Source organism: Nelusetta ayraudi, unplaced genomic scaffold (genome assembly GCF_046127955.1).
Source record: "Nelusetta ayraudi isolate G7.1 ecotype Tasmania unplaced genomic scaffold, CSIRO-AGI_Nayr_v1 ptg000004l, whole genome shotgun sequence".
NCBI lineage: Eukaryota > Metazoa > Chordata > Actinopteri > Tetraodontiformes > Monacanthidae > Nelusetta > Nelusetta ayraudi.
The window spans coordinates 7102501-7118940 of record NW_027466054.1 but is presented as its reverse complement, the minus strand read 5'-3'; the positions used below and the strand labels follow the sequence as shown (position 1 = coordinate 7118940).

Below are 16440 nucleotides of genomic sequence, written 5' to 3'. Positions count from 1 at the left end.
GAACACTGCTGGACTCTTTGTGCCTCTGTGTCTCTCCATTGGGGGAAAAAAAAGGTGTCTCTTTTTACCATCAAACATAATTAAATCTCTTATTTTAGACATGGCGTTGTGTTAATTCTTTAGAGAAGTCTGCAGAACCAGAAGAGGATCGTTCATATCATATTTATTAAATCTTTCATTTATAAATAATTACATAAATCTCTAAACCGTAAAACACTCTTCATATATTTTACCATTTCACATATAATTTCATCTGCAAGTAAGTTCAGGAAATGTCTTCATTGTTAAATCACTTCATGATATCAATTACAACACTGAAGTACAAAAAAGTGCTCATCACATTGGGCTGTAGTCTCTACCGCCACACATGGGTTTCCTCTGACACACACCTCTCACACTGACTGGCCATTATAGAAAGTGAATGCCACAGGGGTTTAAGTGTTCTTGGTGGATGTTTTTTTTTTAGTTCTCAGTTTCTCTCTATCTCCTTCTCTGTTTAAGCATAAGACATCCTGCCAAGGTAGTTGGCAGGGACGTATCCTTTCTGTCCGTTGGACTCAGCCAGCCACCAGTCTTTGTTGCCTCCCAGGTCTGAGAACTGCAGGATGTGGACATGCTGGTACTCCTGCAGTGTCAGTTCCTGGTCGCAGCGAGCTTGGAATGCATACACAGCATAAAACTGCCAAAGGAGACACAGTTATTGTTAGGCATTCACAAAAACAGTATGTCACAATCCTGTCTGTTGAGGGTCATTCAATGGAGCAACATTTGTCAAAGTGCCTCTAGTGCCACTGACTTCTAGTTTATCCATATTCAGTCAGGAAACACATTCATAGCTCAGAGCCAGTCAGTTTGGATGTCTTGTCTCAACTGCATCAGTATTAAATTTACTGACTGCAAGTACTCAATACTTAATGTTAATAACAATATAATAATTACCTAGTATATCAACTCAAAGCTTTAACCTCCCCATCTATTCTTTTTAAACTCTTTATGTCGACACATACACACATAACATTTGAATCATGGCATATCATCTAATTTCCTTTTGCTGCTGTTTTACACCACAGCACAATAACAAAGTTTCCTATAGTGAAATATTAAGCTGAAAAAGTGGCTACAAGGCTTCAAAGAAGGGTCCATATTTTTAGGTAAACGATTACATTCCTCAAAAACATTTTGTTTATCATTGTTTTTCCTTTTCGCAAGGAGGTTTTTTTTTTTTTTTTAGCAAGATAAGACTGCTTGCCACACATGCTGAGCGAGAACAAAAAAGCATTTGCATTTGTTTTTTTGTCTGTTTGATGCAGCCAAACCTTTTGAAACACACGCAATTATTTTTTCAAATGGCAATCTTTTTTGTGCACCAAGTAAATAATAGCAGCATCTACCACACATTGACATTGTCATTGCACACGATTTTGCATGTGTCCTCCATTTATTCCAAAAGGTGGCGCTGTCTGTCTGTTTATTTCTAAAGAAGCGCAAAGTCAAAATGTTGATTAATTAGCGTTCACTGAGCCTTTTAATTTACCTGTAATGCATGGGCTATTTAATTATGCGGTTCCAATGTGCATCATGAGGATGAGGGCGAACTGACTGACAGCCCTTATCTTGTATGTGATTCAACAAATTCAATGTCCAGACAGGTTCATCAGAGATACCATGGCGCATTCAGGCGTGCCACCGCAGATAGAGCTCCTCATCCACTACGTCTGACCGCACACGTCAATTTTACTCACGACCCTCCACAGTTGCAGTACACACACAAACACACACACATATATGTATGCATACATGTATATATATATATATATATATATATATATATATATATATATATATATATATATATATACATGTATATATATATATATATATATATATATATATATATATATATATATATATATATATATATATATATACATATATATATACATATATATATATATATATATATATATATATATATATATATATATATATATATATATATATATATATACTGTATCTGTTGTGAAAAGCTGTAGGGATGATTTTTTTATTATTATTATTATTATTATTATTATTCATCCCTACTTAAAAATGATGCATTTTTACGAAACACACCCACACACAGAGAAAGACACAAACACACACACACACACACACACACACACACACACACACACACCTGCTGACTGTCATTGTCCAGCATGTCCTCTGGGTCTTGGGGACTTTCTTGTTCCCCTTGTAGCCCCGAGAGCGTGGAGCTGCTGTCGGTGGTGTTCAGGCTGAAGCTGCGCAGGCTGCTGCTGCCACTGCCTGACACGAACAGGCTGAGGTCGTCAAAGTCCTCGTCCAGCGTGGCAGGCGACTGCTGCTGCTGCTGCTCTTTGACCATCTGTGCCGCCCGCTGGGAGTCTCTCAGTGGGTTGTACGGCTTCAGGAACGTGGAGTAGACGTAGCCCTGCACACCTGACAGCGACACAAAGGGACAGTTGGTCAGGAGGCGTGGTGGCTGAGGCCAAATTAAAGGAAGAAGAATCCAGAAATACAAGTTCAATTCATCAAGAAATTAAGGCTTTTTGTCTGCATTTAGAAAAAAAAAAAAAGCAACTATAATGTTGTGTGCTAAATGCAACATCCCCTCATTTATACTCTGCCCATCATGCTAACCAAGTATAAGATATTGATTTCTCTTTAATAGGAACAGCAAAAGAAAAACAGGCAATCGGTATATTGTAATAGTCTAATTGTACAGAATAACAGCAAGACTTTCAGTGTCTGGCTTTAAAACTGAAAAAAAAAATCTATTTAGGTTAAAGGTAAAGGTAAAGCAGCTTCATTGTCATGATGCATTATCCATCTATCCATCCATTTTCAATACCCGCTTCTTCCTGAGCTCAGGGTCACGGGGGATATATCTGCCTTAGGGTGAAGGCAGGTGACACCCTGGGCAAGTCATAACACATTATGCACAACGAAATTATGTGATCAGAATAAAATTGCAATAGGATGGAAAAGCAAAAAAAATATGTTCCTGGGCAATGCAGGAAAACTAACACCCTCTTTAGTCATTGCAGAGCCAACTGCACCACCTATTAATAATCAACATAGTTCCTGGTCACATGTTTAATACATGGGGCTGCGGCCCTGACAGTAAGACGCGGGTTGTTATGAGAAGCCGCAGCATTTGCTTACACAGTTTCAAATCCGAGTGCGCACATTCATAATGTTGGTATCAACACAAGACTTGACAACAACGACTTCCTGGGAATGCTTGTAATCCCAAAGGAGACACTGAGCCTGTGAAGAACGTACTTTGCCAAATAAAAAAAAAAATTTAAAAAAAAAAATATATATATAAAGACACACATCAGCAGCATTTTCCAGAGCTCATGCAAAAAATACCCCGTCCTCGCGTGCAGAAGGATCCCTGTGCGAGCCCCATCGCCGTGTCCTTGTTTCTGAATTCTCGCAGGGGGGAGCTTTGTAGTGTGAGTTACGCTGCTTACAATGCATCTCAGGATAATCAGACGACGCACGGAGGGAGGAGGAGGAGAAGTGGAGACAAGTTATGGAGATGGCCCGGGAGATGAGAGGTAACCGTCTCCAGAGGCAGGCCGAGACGTTCCGGCAACTGTGACATCACTGGAGCTCCCAGGACCGGCGCACCGTGCGCTGACTTGTCAGCGGCGGAAAGTAAAGTTTGGCGCGCCTGTGGGGCCTCGCTACTCTGACAGATGATCTGCGGCAACGTCTCAATTCACCCCGCGTGTCGAGGAAAGGAGCCGCCGACACACTTCCCTCCTGCCGCATGGAAAAACAAAGACCAACACGCCCTCGTCGTGCACTGACCTCCAGTGTGAACGAGCCAGCGGCTGCTGCTGCCCAGTGGGTCGGTGTCCTCCAGCAGGGCCACCAGCTCGCCCTCCAGCAGGCTCAGGTCCTCCTCCTGGCAGCCGTTGCACTTCCTCTTCAGCTGGTATAGACGGTCGACCGGGTGCTCGGCCAGCAGTGAGGCCCGCTGCTCCTCCGTCTGACGCTGCACCTCTGGCACCTGAGGGAGAGCGTGCCGCAAACGCATCTGAGTATGTCCTGTAGAAGCAATGCCTTGGTCTCAACAGAACCTCGACCTAATCATTCAATAAGGGTTCAGTATAATGGTCTTGCACCAGGTGACCCATACTGCTGACATGCATATAGGGCCAATAGTTTGTAATCATTTTAGAGAGTAGGTGACGGAAGAGCACAAGCTGATGGTTTAAAATTCATAATAGATTGAGGATGAGCTACTTACCGTTATTTTCCTGTCTCGTTGCCTTTCAAAGCTGACTTTTCGCTCCATTAACCTCTGGGCGTTGTCTTTGACAAAAGTCATATTGTTCAGCTTGTCCATAATGCTGTTCTGCACCTCAGCGATGTTTGATAGTGGTGCCTACAAAGTGTAATGCATAAGTCTTACATTTAAAAAAAAAAAACTTCTTCTTTTCGCCCTATAATGGGATCTCTGTGTTGCAGGCTCACCGGTAGCTGATGCAGTGAAGGGGAAGAAAGCAGCACTTTCTGAGTCAGGCCTCTAAACAGGGCCACCAGGTTCACCACGCAGTTGGTTAGTATGGTGAAGGCCGCCTCGTTGAACCTCTGCAGCTCCTCCACCAGCAGCGCGTTGAGGGCTTCGTAGTCCCTCCTGGCCGGGCCGGGCGGCTCCTCCAACATCAACGAAGGCGAGGAAGCAGTGGTGGACAACGAGGATGAGGAGGAGAATGAAGAGGAGCGCTCCAGCCGGCTGCAGTAATCCAGCAATTTGTCATAGCGCTTCAGGATGAGCTTTTGAGGGCCCGTGAACAAGCCTTGCAGGGAGGAGAGGGGACCGAGGACCAAGGACTCCATACTGTCCCTCTGAAGGTCATCACAGTGATAGAGATTTTGAGCATTAGCTTTTGTATGCTTTAGTTTTTAGTTTACATTAGATCTTTTTTTTTTACATTTCACGTGCCATTTTTCAGTATACAGTATTATATCCTGATTTGGCAGCAGGCTTAAAATATGCATTCATAACATAAACAATTATGTAATTTTTTCATATTATAACACATTTTCAATATTTATATAATAATGTCATTACCCATTATTATCCATACAAAAACATCAAGGTCAAGTTGAATTTAGAAGGCAATTGTATTTATTTTGTGTGTAATGTTCAATATACTTATCATTATGGATATTAACTCATGATTGACTTATTTAGGCTCTATTTGTTTCTTGCTCTAATCCTGCATCACACATTACAGCAAAGTGGATTTTGGCCAAAAAATAGACGTTAGACTCACAAAGTGCTTGTAGGGGTCGTTGCCATTACTGAGTGATGAGCCCACTGTGCCGTTTTTGTTTGGTTCCTTGATGATGCTCTCCATGTTGTCCACGTTCTGAACAGCCACCGACACAATCTCCTGTGGCGTATGAAGAAGTTTGACAAGTCGCAAAATGAACGATTCCCCGCTCACACTTCTTTAATTGTAGAATTAGAAACGATCATGTGTCTACCTGGGTGTGCTGCAGGTAACACTGAACGTTCTTGACCAGCTGTCTCACAGCCTTCTCCAGACCTCGAAACAGCTTCTCCTCACGATCAAACACTTCATCTCTGACCTGTCATAAAGAGGATCAACATTACAGAAAAAAAGATTTTTTAAATAAAAAAACAAATGCCGATTCAGGTCATGAAACGTAAACCAAAAATTGCCAGTTACCAGACATAGCTTATCGCGTTAGATAGTTATACTAAATGAGAAATGTACCATTAACTTAGCTAAGGTCAGCATAGGTTTTCTGATGGAAGCATCTTTTACCTGTGGCTCTACTCCAGTCAGAAACTTGAGATAGCCGGCAAACCTGTCACCTTTCTTCCTTATGGAGTGGATGTTGAACTTGTGCAGCTTGCCCCTTAGTGTGCCTTCATCTTCTAACCTTTTATACTTCATAGCTGGACACATGGAGATTATTCATTCAACCAGATCAGAACAGAAAAACGATACAAAATAATACAAAAATATCAAATTTGATAAAAGACTAGACCTTACCTATATCCTTTCGTCTCTTGAATTCATTGATGTTAATATTGATGATTTTGGCTGCAGTGAAGGCCTCCTGCAGGGGTCGGTGGTCCGGGTGGTCTTCAGGTGTGGCCTGCCAAAGCTCCCCGAGCAGCAGGGGGTACTTCATGATCCTCTGGACTGGTTTGATGAGCAGTGAACCCATGTTCAACAAATTGGGTTTCCCTCTACACAGGGTAACAAACAACATTTATCAAATACACTGATGCATTTTAGCATATATGTCATCCAAACAAGAATTTGTTGTACCGTTTACAGTGAAGAACTTACTCTTGATCATAGATTTTCCTTTTAAAAGATGAGAAAAACAAAAATCAAAACAATGTTTGCACACAGTACACTGTTATACCCAAGTACCAGGTACATTACCTATAACGTGAAATATATTTTAACGCAGTGACTTACTTCAGCGCTAATACACAGGTAGTGAAATGTTGCTTTATCTCTTCTTCTTTCTCGCAGGATTTGAGCGACGCATTGGCATCATCGTGATGGTAGCAGTAAATCTTGTAGACGTCCTCTAAAGCTGCCTTTGCCTGGATGAACACGTCTCCTTGAAAGAAAATGGGAAATGAGTTTCATTTTTTTTAATAGGAGAGAGTAAACAAGACCATAAACCACAAGAGTGGCTGGTGGAAGAAAGAGTGAAACCTATCAGTACTGCTTCCCGGTCGGGCTCAGCCGTGGCCTCCTGCAGTCTCTGGAGGAGCGCTGCTGACACCTCACACACGGTCTCCATGTTGGTGAACAATCGGTCTACATCCACAACCTAACATAGAGCATCAAGGGGCCACTGTTAGAACACCCCCAATCTGATATTTTCTTCAAATTCTACCCCACTGACAAAATTTTACTTTTACTCCCTACATTTGTACCCAAATATTTGTACTTTCCCCTCCTTACATTGGGAGAACATGTTGGTCACTTTTTGAACAAAAGAAACAAAAAGATACAAAATCTGTAAAAAGTAATTCACTTATAGTTGTTGTTGCTTGAAGTGAAGCTATGTGCTTGTTGTGCAGTTAAATATAAAACTGGATCATATTATCAAGGGAGATTATTTTAGAGTACCTGGGCTTTGGGATCACTGTTCAGTATATTTTCAGTACTGAGAAAAACAGAAATGTAGAAAATAACACCACTTATTGTTATTAAATGTGTAAAAATCCAAAAATGGCTCACTGGTCATAATTATTACAGATTACAGTTTGGCTGTGCTGCAGATGAAAAAGAACATTTTACTTAAGTATATTTCAGAACCTGCACCTCCTTCCTTTTACTTGAGGAAAAGAGTTGAATCAATACTTTTATCCAATTTTTTTTTTTAATCAAGTATTCTTACTTTTACTCAAGTACAGAATGTGTACTTTTGCTACGTCTGGATGTTTGGATGAAAAAGGTTTTAATATGGCCTAGCCTTTAATAAGGTCTGTGTTTTTATTCCCTACAAAGCTGCCGACTTGTCTGGGCTATAACCTTATGGATGGCACGATCATAAAGCTCCATTTATATGCAACACTCACTTTACCAGTTACACCTCTGTAACTATATGTCTCTATCCTGTCAGTGGGCTCTCCAGAAATGAGAAAAAGGCCATTATTTGCTTCTTTGCTTGCTCTGCTTTTTTAAAAAGCAACCCTATGTGATGTCACAAGGGGTACTGGTAACCCGCATTGGTGTCCACACCCTCAGTCATGTATACTTTCTGTCCACCCGAGACCACCTAATGCGGTAAAAATGTAGAAAAGCATGTACCTGCAGGTTTCTGAGAGGCTGGACCATCTCTTGAATACAGAGCTCCAGGTCTTTGAGGTAGTCCCCTTCAGTCTGCACTAGCTCCTGAATGACCTTTGCCCTGCGGTTCATCTTCCTGGAGCGGACCTCCTCTGGGTCCAGAGCAGGCGAGGGAGGTGTGGACAAGTCGTGTGGCGTCATTTTCTCTGAGAAAAGATGTTTAAATAGGTATATTACAGAGTCAAAAAAATACTCACATTCATTGGCTCATTTGTTCAAACAAAAGAAATCACCTTACGCTATTCACACATTCCCAAGAATGCTGATGTTTCTGACATTTTTTGTTCCTTGAGTTTGAAATTGGTGTGACTCATTGGTGTCATTAGTGTCTACCTCACCTCGACTGTATTACAAGAATCTACTCGTTTTTCTCGTCAGCTTTTACACACTCGGACTACTTATTAAATATTGGGAATAAACACAATGTTTTTGCCTTTTCCTGAAAGGCTGTCTGTAGCACATTTTAATTACGATGGTAAACTCTGAGGCTCCGGGGAATGTGCACACTTGGTAACATCTCTCCTAACCCACTTGACACCCTGGCAGCCATTTAGATGACTATATTTCACACTTATTTAATTTCTCTGGTTGAAGCACCAAAAGACACCACTTGACATTCCAGTCAGGCTCTTTTTTTCCCCATTGCTTTGCTGCCTAATCAGACCGTCGCCGCTCTGCGCTCTGCATGTCAAGGCGAGGGAGGGAGGGTGGTTGGCTCAGGGAGGAGCGACGCTCCCTTGCTGCCTAATTGACAACACGCACCACTATCTTCTCTGAAGCTAGGGATAGAAGTGATGGAGAGAAAGAGGTAAAGGGAGGGAGAGAGAGAGGGCTGCTAGGCTAAAGTCGGGTTATGGAACTAATTGTGCTGCTGATGTAATGCTACGCCATGTGCCACGCATTCCGTCTACTCAGACTGGCTGTGTGCGTACGCGTGTGTGTCTGTGTGTGTGTGTGTGTGTGTGTGTTTGAGTGAGTTTGTAGAGAAGTGTGGGTGTGCAGTGGGAGCGGTGCACTATGATTAAAACACTCCCACGTACGCACGAGCGCACACACACTGATTCACACAGGAGGACAGAGGCCACACACTTGGATTGCTGCTATGTTTGCGTATATATACATATGTAAATATATATATATACATATATATATATACACACACACACACACACACACACACACACACACACACACACACACACACACACACGTCCACGTGCCCACACTTGTTTTAATCGTAATGCCATTACCCAATAAACACCTTCCATGACACTTTGTCACGGAGGGAGAAAATGTAGGGGAAGACATATCCTGAGGTGCCAAACGCATTTGAAACGCAAGTGTGAAGAGCTTTAGGCTATGAGCTGCTAACCAAAATATGCAAAATTAAAAAAGAAATAACTTTTTTTTGGTTTGTTTTTTAATGCCACTTGGTTGTTATTTTATTTTATTTTAATTATATAATTAGTTGAACTAGCATAATTGAACAGCGTCATAATATAATAATTACAGGCACAGAATGAAAAGAAAAATCCCTTTAGCAATGGGACCCAACAATAACGTTTTCACTTCACAAAGTGTGTGCTCAAGCACGCAATTGAAATAAGGTTGTTTGTAACATCACAAAGGGCACTGCTATCTCACACAGGTTAGTGACACCACTATATCTTTGAAGCTGCTTGGCCCTGCCTTGCATTGCTGTTTTTGTCTCTTCCTAAATATGTGGAAGGTGCAGGAGATCTGCAGGGCTTTTGGATTCCAATGGATTCCAGGATGAAAATCTGAAGTGAATGACACCTGAGTTTTTACATACAACATGAAACTTTTGCTCTTTCAGTCTTACAGTTACCGCCAACACTGGCACATTTGTTCGCTACCTGGCTAGCAATAAAATGGGAACATGTATTCTGTGGAAAAGAAAAAAAAAGGACTATTGCTGCTTGACTACCAGTGTTGTCACTTGAGAACGCTTCAATCAGCCGTGGCTTTTTTGCCAAAGCTGGACAGAACGGCTCTTGTGTTTGAGCCCAGAGGACTGTACTTCCTCGTGCGTGACAGCAGCCTCCAAACTACATTCACAGACAACCGATTTCAACTACGACCTGGGAACTTTCTACACACATGCTGTATATTTCTATGCTTTCTGAAAAACAAACTAAATGAGTAACTCCTGAATGGAACTGCTGGCTGCTTCTTTACTATCAACTATGGTCAAGAATTACATATTTTGTATCTTTAATGATAATGTAAAAGAATGAAGTCTTTAATTAAATTGCTGTTTTTACAGTAGTTAATAGGTATACCATGTTTAAAAAGATCCTCATCCAAAATGTGGCATGAAAATGATTATCCTCTGCATACCGAGTGCATCAGTGAACTGCAATAAACTTCACCCCTTTTGTCTTCTCCCCCTAAATAATTGAAGACCATCTAACAGGTGGCACTAAAAAGTAGCATTTAACTTCTTACTGAATTAAGCATTTTTCTGCCACATATGAACTTCAGTAAACTCAGAGTATAAACACAATTGTGCAGCCACGAGTCTTTTTCCCCTTTCAACATTAATAATTAACCAGCCAATGCCTGATAATTATAGTTTGGATGGAAAAAAAAAGGTCAGTTATGTTAAGCAACCTTTTTGTATTTTTATTATTATTATTATTTGTAGTAGTAGTATTATTATTAGTATTAACAATAATAATAATAATAATAATAATAATAATAATAATGAGAAGAAGAAGAAGAAGAAGAAGAAGAAGAAGAAGAAGAAGAAGAAGAAGAAAAAGAAGAAGAAGAAGAAGAAGAACACTACAAAAATGATTTTTGATTATTTTACTACTTCAAATGTAAAAGAAAAAACAATGTAAGTCACAAGTATCATTACAAACTCATGTCATGTGAGCTTCCTGGAGAAAAAAAAAAAAAAATCTAATGCAATAGGAAAATTCCAACATACACAGACTAGGATTTTGTTCTCATGTGGCTCTTTGGAGAGAAAATAATTCTGTGTGTTTTATTTACTTATCCATAACTCATCAACAGCTTGCTTTCAACTTTCAAAGTCCTAGGAATAAGATTTTAATTCAAAAGGTGAAATGCCTCTTTGAAAAACAGATCAATCACCCCGATACATTTACAAGCGAAGAGTAAACAACCGTTTTACTGCTCAAATCTTGACTTCCCTTTCTGACAAAAGCTGTTCTGTCGCTTGAATTGTGTTTGGTAGGTTGCATATGGTTGCCAGTCCAGGAGTTCCCATGAAAGTGGATACAGGGCCTTTCACCATTCAGTGATCCATCAGGCAGCAACAGAGGAGAATAGGCACGACGTATCACGTATCACCACCAAGAAAAATGACACATCAGACTTTCACACAGCAGAGTGCACAATGGGACTTTGTTGCTGCAAAGTCAGGAAAGGTATGCCAAAATTATAAAGGACATCCTGAAAATGTCTCAAAATGCCTTTGAGGAACAATGTTGAGCAGATTTATCAGAAAAAGTATCAACTGTCGATTGTGTTTAGTTTAGTTAACATTTTGACAATTCCATTTAACCCAAAACACGTGACACACTCCTTGGACACACACGGCGTCCCCACAAATAGGTCGTCAGACGTCAAAGTAAGCATGTCAGCGTTTGACTTATGAAAAGTGCCTGGTCATATTTGGTTTATCGTTTTCCTTTTAAACAGGCTGGTGCTGGTGAATCATTTCCAGATGTATTTTGTTCTATTTACTGTAAATAGTTATACACTGATGTCATGTTGCCATGGACCTGTGGCTCGACAAACCTGTCTGACGAGCAGATGTGAAGTGACTATCCGACAGCGGCTCACATGTTTCCTCTTTCAGTGAAGTCATTGTACTGTCAATATTTGCAATGGTAATACCCCAGGGAAGATGCAATACGGCCTGACAGGTGTGAAGCTACAGCCAAGCAGGGATGAAGATGCTACGCTGAAGACAGATCAGGGTTTTTGTTCAATCTGAAGACAGATCAGTGTTGTTGTACTTTGAACTGCGATGCACATTGGTCAAGAAAGTGCAAAATGAGTTAAACTGTCAAGTCAACACACAGTGAATCTGATAAGGCTGTTTGGAAAGCTGTCGGATCGGCGGTGGGTTAATATGCTATACATTGCGCTTTGCTTTGGCTGAGGGCTTTTGAGACATTCTGTCATGAAATGAGCTTCGCTGCCACTTTGAAACAAGTGGCACAGGAAATTCTGCATAGTTTGACTAATGCTTGATAGTAATCCCACGCTGACACAGTGATGTCAGTCATTTCGCCTGAAGAGCAGCATTCCCAGTCACTGACTGAGCACTCAGTGGACAGGTGAAGCCAGTTTAGGACTCGGTGGGAAGACCGTGTCAGCGGTGATGTGATGAGGCAACCCACAGTCTGTCTAAATTGTATTTTTTACTGTGAGTCATTCATCCTTTCAGCTGTCCTTTCAAGCTTTTATCCAATTTCTGCTGGAAATGGAAATTGCTCCCTTTCGTCACGTCCACAGCAGGTTTTGACAAACGTGTCTGACTTCTTCAAAACCAACTTCTTACAGTCTCGCTGTTGACCCGTAAAGCCCTGCTTACAGTCTGCAGGTGTACAAGGTTCTTGTTTACCTGCTGGTCTGGAACACCTCTCAAGCCACTCCTCTGTGCCTGAGTTTGGAGCTCAGTTTGCATATGTGGCTCCGTCCCTATGGGAGTATCTCCCGCTCAACACATAGTAACACAACAGGTGCCTGGTATCTGCAGCCAGAACTCAGTGCACGGTCACTGTTTGTCTTTAACAACCTTGATGGCTTAAATGCCGCTCCCTAGAGGCCGATTACTATGGATTTACTTGTCTATTGGTTTTCCCCAACCAATAACTTTCCAATGGAAAGAGTTCACAGACTTTCAGACTTAACTATTGGCTTGTGTGTGTGTGTGTATGTTGGTTGTTACCATAGTTTTCCCCCCCTGGGGTAATGCTTTCTTTTGCGTACCTTTAAGTTTGGCGCTGTACTCCGTCTTGTCTGACTGACTCCTCCTAATCAGCGTCCCCAGGTTGATGTCACCTTTCGCCATGTCTTCAGCCACGATGGTGTCTGTCTTCCTCCTCTCCAGATACCGCAGGAACACAGGCCGGTTCCTCCTCTTTATCACTTTCTCCTTCTCCTTTTCCTTGTCACCCCCGCTGGTCTCGCTGGGATCCATGTTGGCGCTGTCTCTGCTTCCAAGACCAGTCAAGGTGAAATGGGGGGAGGGAGGGGAGAGAAGGACAGAAAGAGGGAGGGAGAGATAACCTGGGAAGTGCAACAGGTGCACTGTCCAGGGTTGCACTCACTGGCAGCTCTGCACAGGTAGTGCTGCTCCTCCCCTTGTCACCTGTCATGAGAGCTGTGCGGCCACGCCTCTCCGCTGGGCTGTTTGAAACGCTGCAGTGCACTTTCTCTCTGGAGAAACATGAGATAGGAGGAAACACGACCAGCGCGACAGACGACAGCAGAACGAAAAGCACCGACAGTGAAGCGGACGTGGAGTCCCACACGGAGCTAATTCAAAACAAGAACTTGCAACGATAAAGGAAGTACCGACGTGAATGACTCTGACTCGCAACACTCCTTTGTTGAAAATGAAGAAAATGAATTGAAAACAAATTAACTGAACAACGAATAATGTTACACCAACATGTCTCCAGCCTGTGAGTCATCAGAGGTCCATCCTTCACTTTTTTTTTGAAAGCTTACTGATACCTCCCTTAGATTAGTGACAAAGTTAGTCCTGCTGTCTAAGACAATCTCGCACCTGATTTGTTTTGTGCGCCTTGGAAAATTTGAAAAGCGTAAATTAAATAGTCCGATTCGGCTTCAAATTATAATTGTTTATTATAGATTATTATTTTATTTTTAACAGTGGTGATTGTTGTGATCATTTTTTGGACAGTTTGCAATTACCAGACTGCTTGATTGAAATCTTAAATGAAAAGTAAAGATCTAGAAATTAGTTAAGGTGGAGCTCTAACAGAAAGACAGACTGAAGGTGCAAGCTGTGAACTGTGTTTGGTTAGTGCCGTGTTTGGGTTTTGAAGCAGTAGATCTTTTATCATTTTGTAAATGGCGGGTCTCTTGAAGATTCTTCCTGATAAAATCACCAGGCTGCACAGGAAACTCATCATCATTGTGACATCATAAACATGATGTCACAATGATTTGTGGCAAAAGCAACCAGACACTACTCCCTTGTCTGTCGCAACATTGATGTATTTCCTTCCCACTGAACAACAGATGAGCCCAATGGGGTCACCTATTGTGCTCTCAGTGCATTGTGCAGGAAACTCATAGCGCACCTGTGTAGTCTCTGTCAAATTGGATCCACACATATATCTCATTAGCATGTGTTAGCTGCTTGCTAAAATAAAAATTGTATAGTTTAAAAAAAGAAAAAAAAATATATTACAGCATAACGTTTCCACTTTCTTGGCATTTACGAAAGCATAAGAAATAATAAATATATGAAAAATTCCCCGTCATATCTCCAGGGTAACTATTACGTAACTAGGTAAACAAATTGAGTGGTCTATACAAACTTGTCAAGAGTAAACAGTGTTATCTCCGCTCCAGTGCTGTGACAGTGTTTGTTTATATGACATCATGTCGCTCTGGGTGGGGCTTTTTGCCTGAAATGAGGAGGACAGCCTCCCCCCAATTGACATTTTATTTACAGAAAATAGCTGAAATATCCATCATACCTTCATGCTTACTGCTAAAGCTAACAGTCACAAAGCAAGCAGTAGACAAGTCATAAAAAGTTATTCATGGTCTTTTAAACCGTTTTATCAAATAACCACAAACCTTTTAATTTATGAATTAAGTATGCTGGGAAAACTGAAACAAATATATTCTGATCAAATATTACTGGAAACAACATGGTCTATGTCTGTAGGGTACTATAGTGCATAAATACAAAAATGCATAAAAATGAAATGGTCCCGAAAAAAACAGTCTAAAGTTTTTAGCAGTCTCGGAAAAGTTAATGAATTAAAACACAATAACAATGATGGACTAAAATATTGTAGCTTTGTGTTGCCTCCAATCAAACAGTATTCTACTGCAACATCCTCTGTCCTTGTGTCAAGTCACAGCACTTGACCTTAGCTTAAGTTGTACATGGCAACCAGATCAAAGGTAAACATGCACTTTTCCATGTTAAGAATCCAGCTTTTTATGGGCGCAAAGATATTGGTTTTTTTAGTCATTTGTTTGAGCAGAGACCAACCCACGCAACAATAAATGGACACATCAAGGTCGGAGTATGTGCTCTTTGGTTCATGCACAATGAACAAATACAGACTTTGCTCTCATCATGTGCTATGGTTAACAGCACAGGCCACCAATGCAAATGGCAAATAAAAACAAACCTGTACGGACCTCGAACTGTAATGTTTTTTTTTTTTGTTTTTTTTTAAGCATCCATTTTAGATGAAAAGACGAAAAGCGTTACAAAAAAAAAAAAAAAAAAAAAACTGAATTAGAAGAATGCAAGGCTCCTGACCTAGCCAATTGAACACAGCAAATTGTTACGTTTAAAACAAAGACACACTATTAAACCGAATTTGACCAAATTAAACCAACTTACGTTAAATTCGGAAACACAAACTAAAGTTATTAGCAAAAGCAAGTGAGTCATTAGTGAAATCAAAGTTGCATGTGTAAATGGGGGAAAGTGATTGTGAATGTTGCAGAACAATACCGGAGGAAAAAGGAACCTAAATCGCCACCAAAACAAACCGAGAGTTCAACAACCATGGCTGATCGTGGTGCACAAGGGCAACGGCCACAGGAAACCTTTTTTATAGACAGGAACTGCTAGCTGTCACAGGTGTTCCTGATTCCTCAATCAGGTATAGCAGAGATGTGAATAGTATAGCACCCCCAAGAGGAGCCCAAGGTCCATAACACATCAGATTGTAAGGAGGGTTTTGTTATGTGCAAGAAGCTGTACAGTATACTTTATGGTGTAAGTACACCTACTCAGAAGAAGTTAGGTAAGGCATGTGCATTCCAAACGTGGTGCGGAAATCGTTCGCATGTGCTGATTTCCTCTATTATTTTTTATCATGACAATAATGACTTTTGTCAACTCCTTATTTTCAGAAAAAATAATTCGGCTAAATTTGGGATTTACTGGATAGATGTCAGGTAAATGTGGATTTAATATCACTTAATTAATTTTGCTGTTACAAAGTTAATCCCTTTGAGTCGGCATTAATAAGTATTATTCGTAGATTAAGTCTATCGTCTAAAACAGGTCAATGACAAAGTCATTTTAATTTATCTGAAGGAAGCGACGCAATGATGCGTTTTTCCGCCCTAGTTTTCGTATTATTGTCATGCTTTTATTCTGGAGTATACTAACAGGAAGCTCTGGGAAGTAAAGCTACTATGTTAGGTACAGAAGGCACAGGAAGTGAAAGGCAGACGGGGAAGTGAGTAAAATGAGAGCGCTCTTGTCGCGGTGTTTCCTCGGCAGCCTGCGGGCACTTTCCGGTCCAGGCTG

At 41.0% G+C, this 16440-nt stretch overlaps 2 protein-coding genes across 3 annotated transcripts in view; one reads left to right on the top strand and one right to left on the bottom strand.

Annotated features, from left to right (window-relative positions):
- Window positions 1-146: 146 nt before the first annotated feature.
- arhgef38 (Rho guanine nucleotide exchange factor (GEF) 38) lies at window positions 147-13262 on the bottom strand. The gene is made up of 14 exons (XM_076031957.1): window positions 12888-13262; window positions 7857-8041; window positions 6753-6870; window positions 6507-6654; window positions 6372-6389; window positions 6069-6268; window positions 5838-5971; window positions 5533-5637; window positions 5319-5438; window positions 4513-4887; window positions 4286-4423; window positions 3844-4045; window positions 2177-2460; window positions 147-679 (listed from the first exon to the last, which is right to left on the bottom strand). Exons 1-14 carry the CDS (start codon window positions 13096-13098, stop codon window positions 497-499), a joined length of 2421 nt encoding a protein of 806 aa, XP_075888072.1. The 5' UTR covers window positions 13099-13262; the 3' UTR covers window positions 147-496.
- Window positions 13263-16333: 3071 nt separating this feature from the next.
- The window catches only part of ppa2 (inorganic pyrophosphatase 2), a 5687-nt gene continuing 5580 nt past the window's right edge, over window positions 16334-16440 (top strand). For both annotated transcript variants that reach the window (XM_076031944.1, XM_076031936.1), the window contains exon 1: window positions 16334-16440. This exon is cut by the window's right edge and continues 128 nt beyond it. In XM_076031944.1, the coding sequence (XP_075888059.1) occupies window positions 16379-16440 (62 nt within the window). In that variant the 5' untranslated portion in view covers window positions 16334-16378.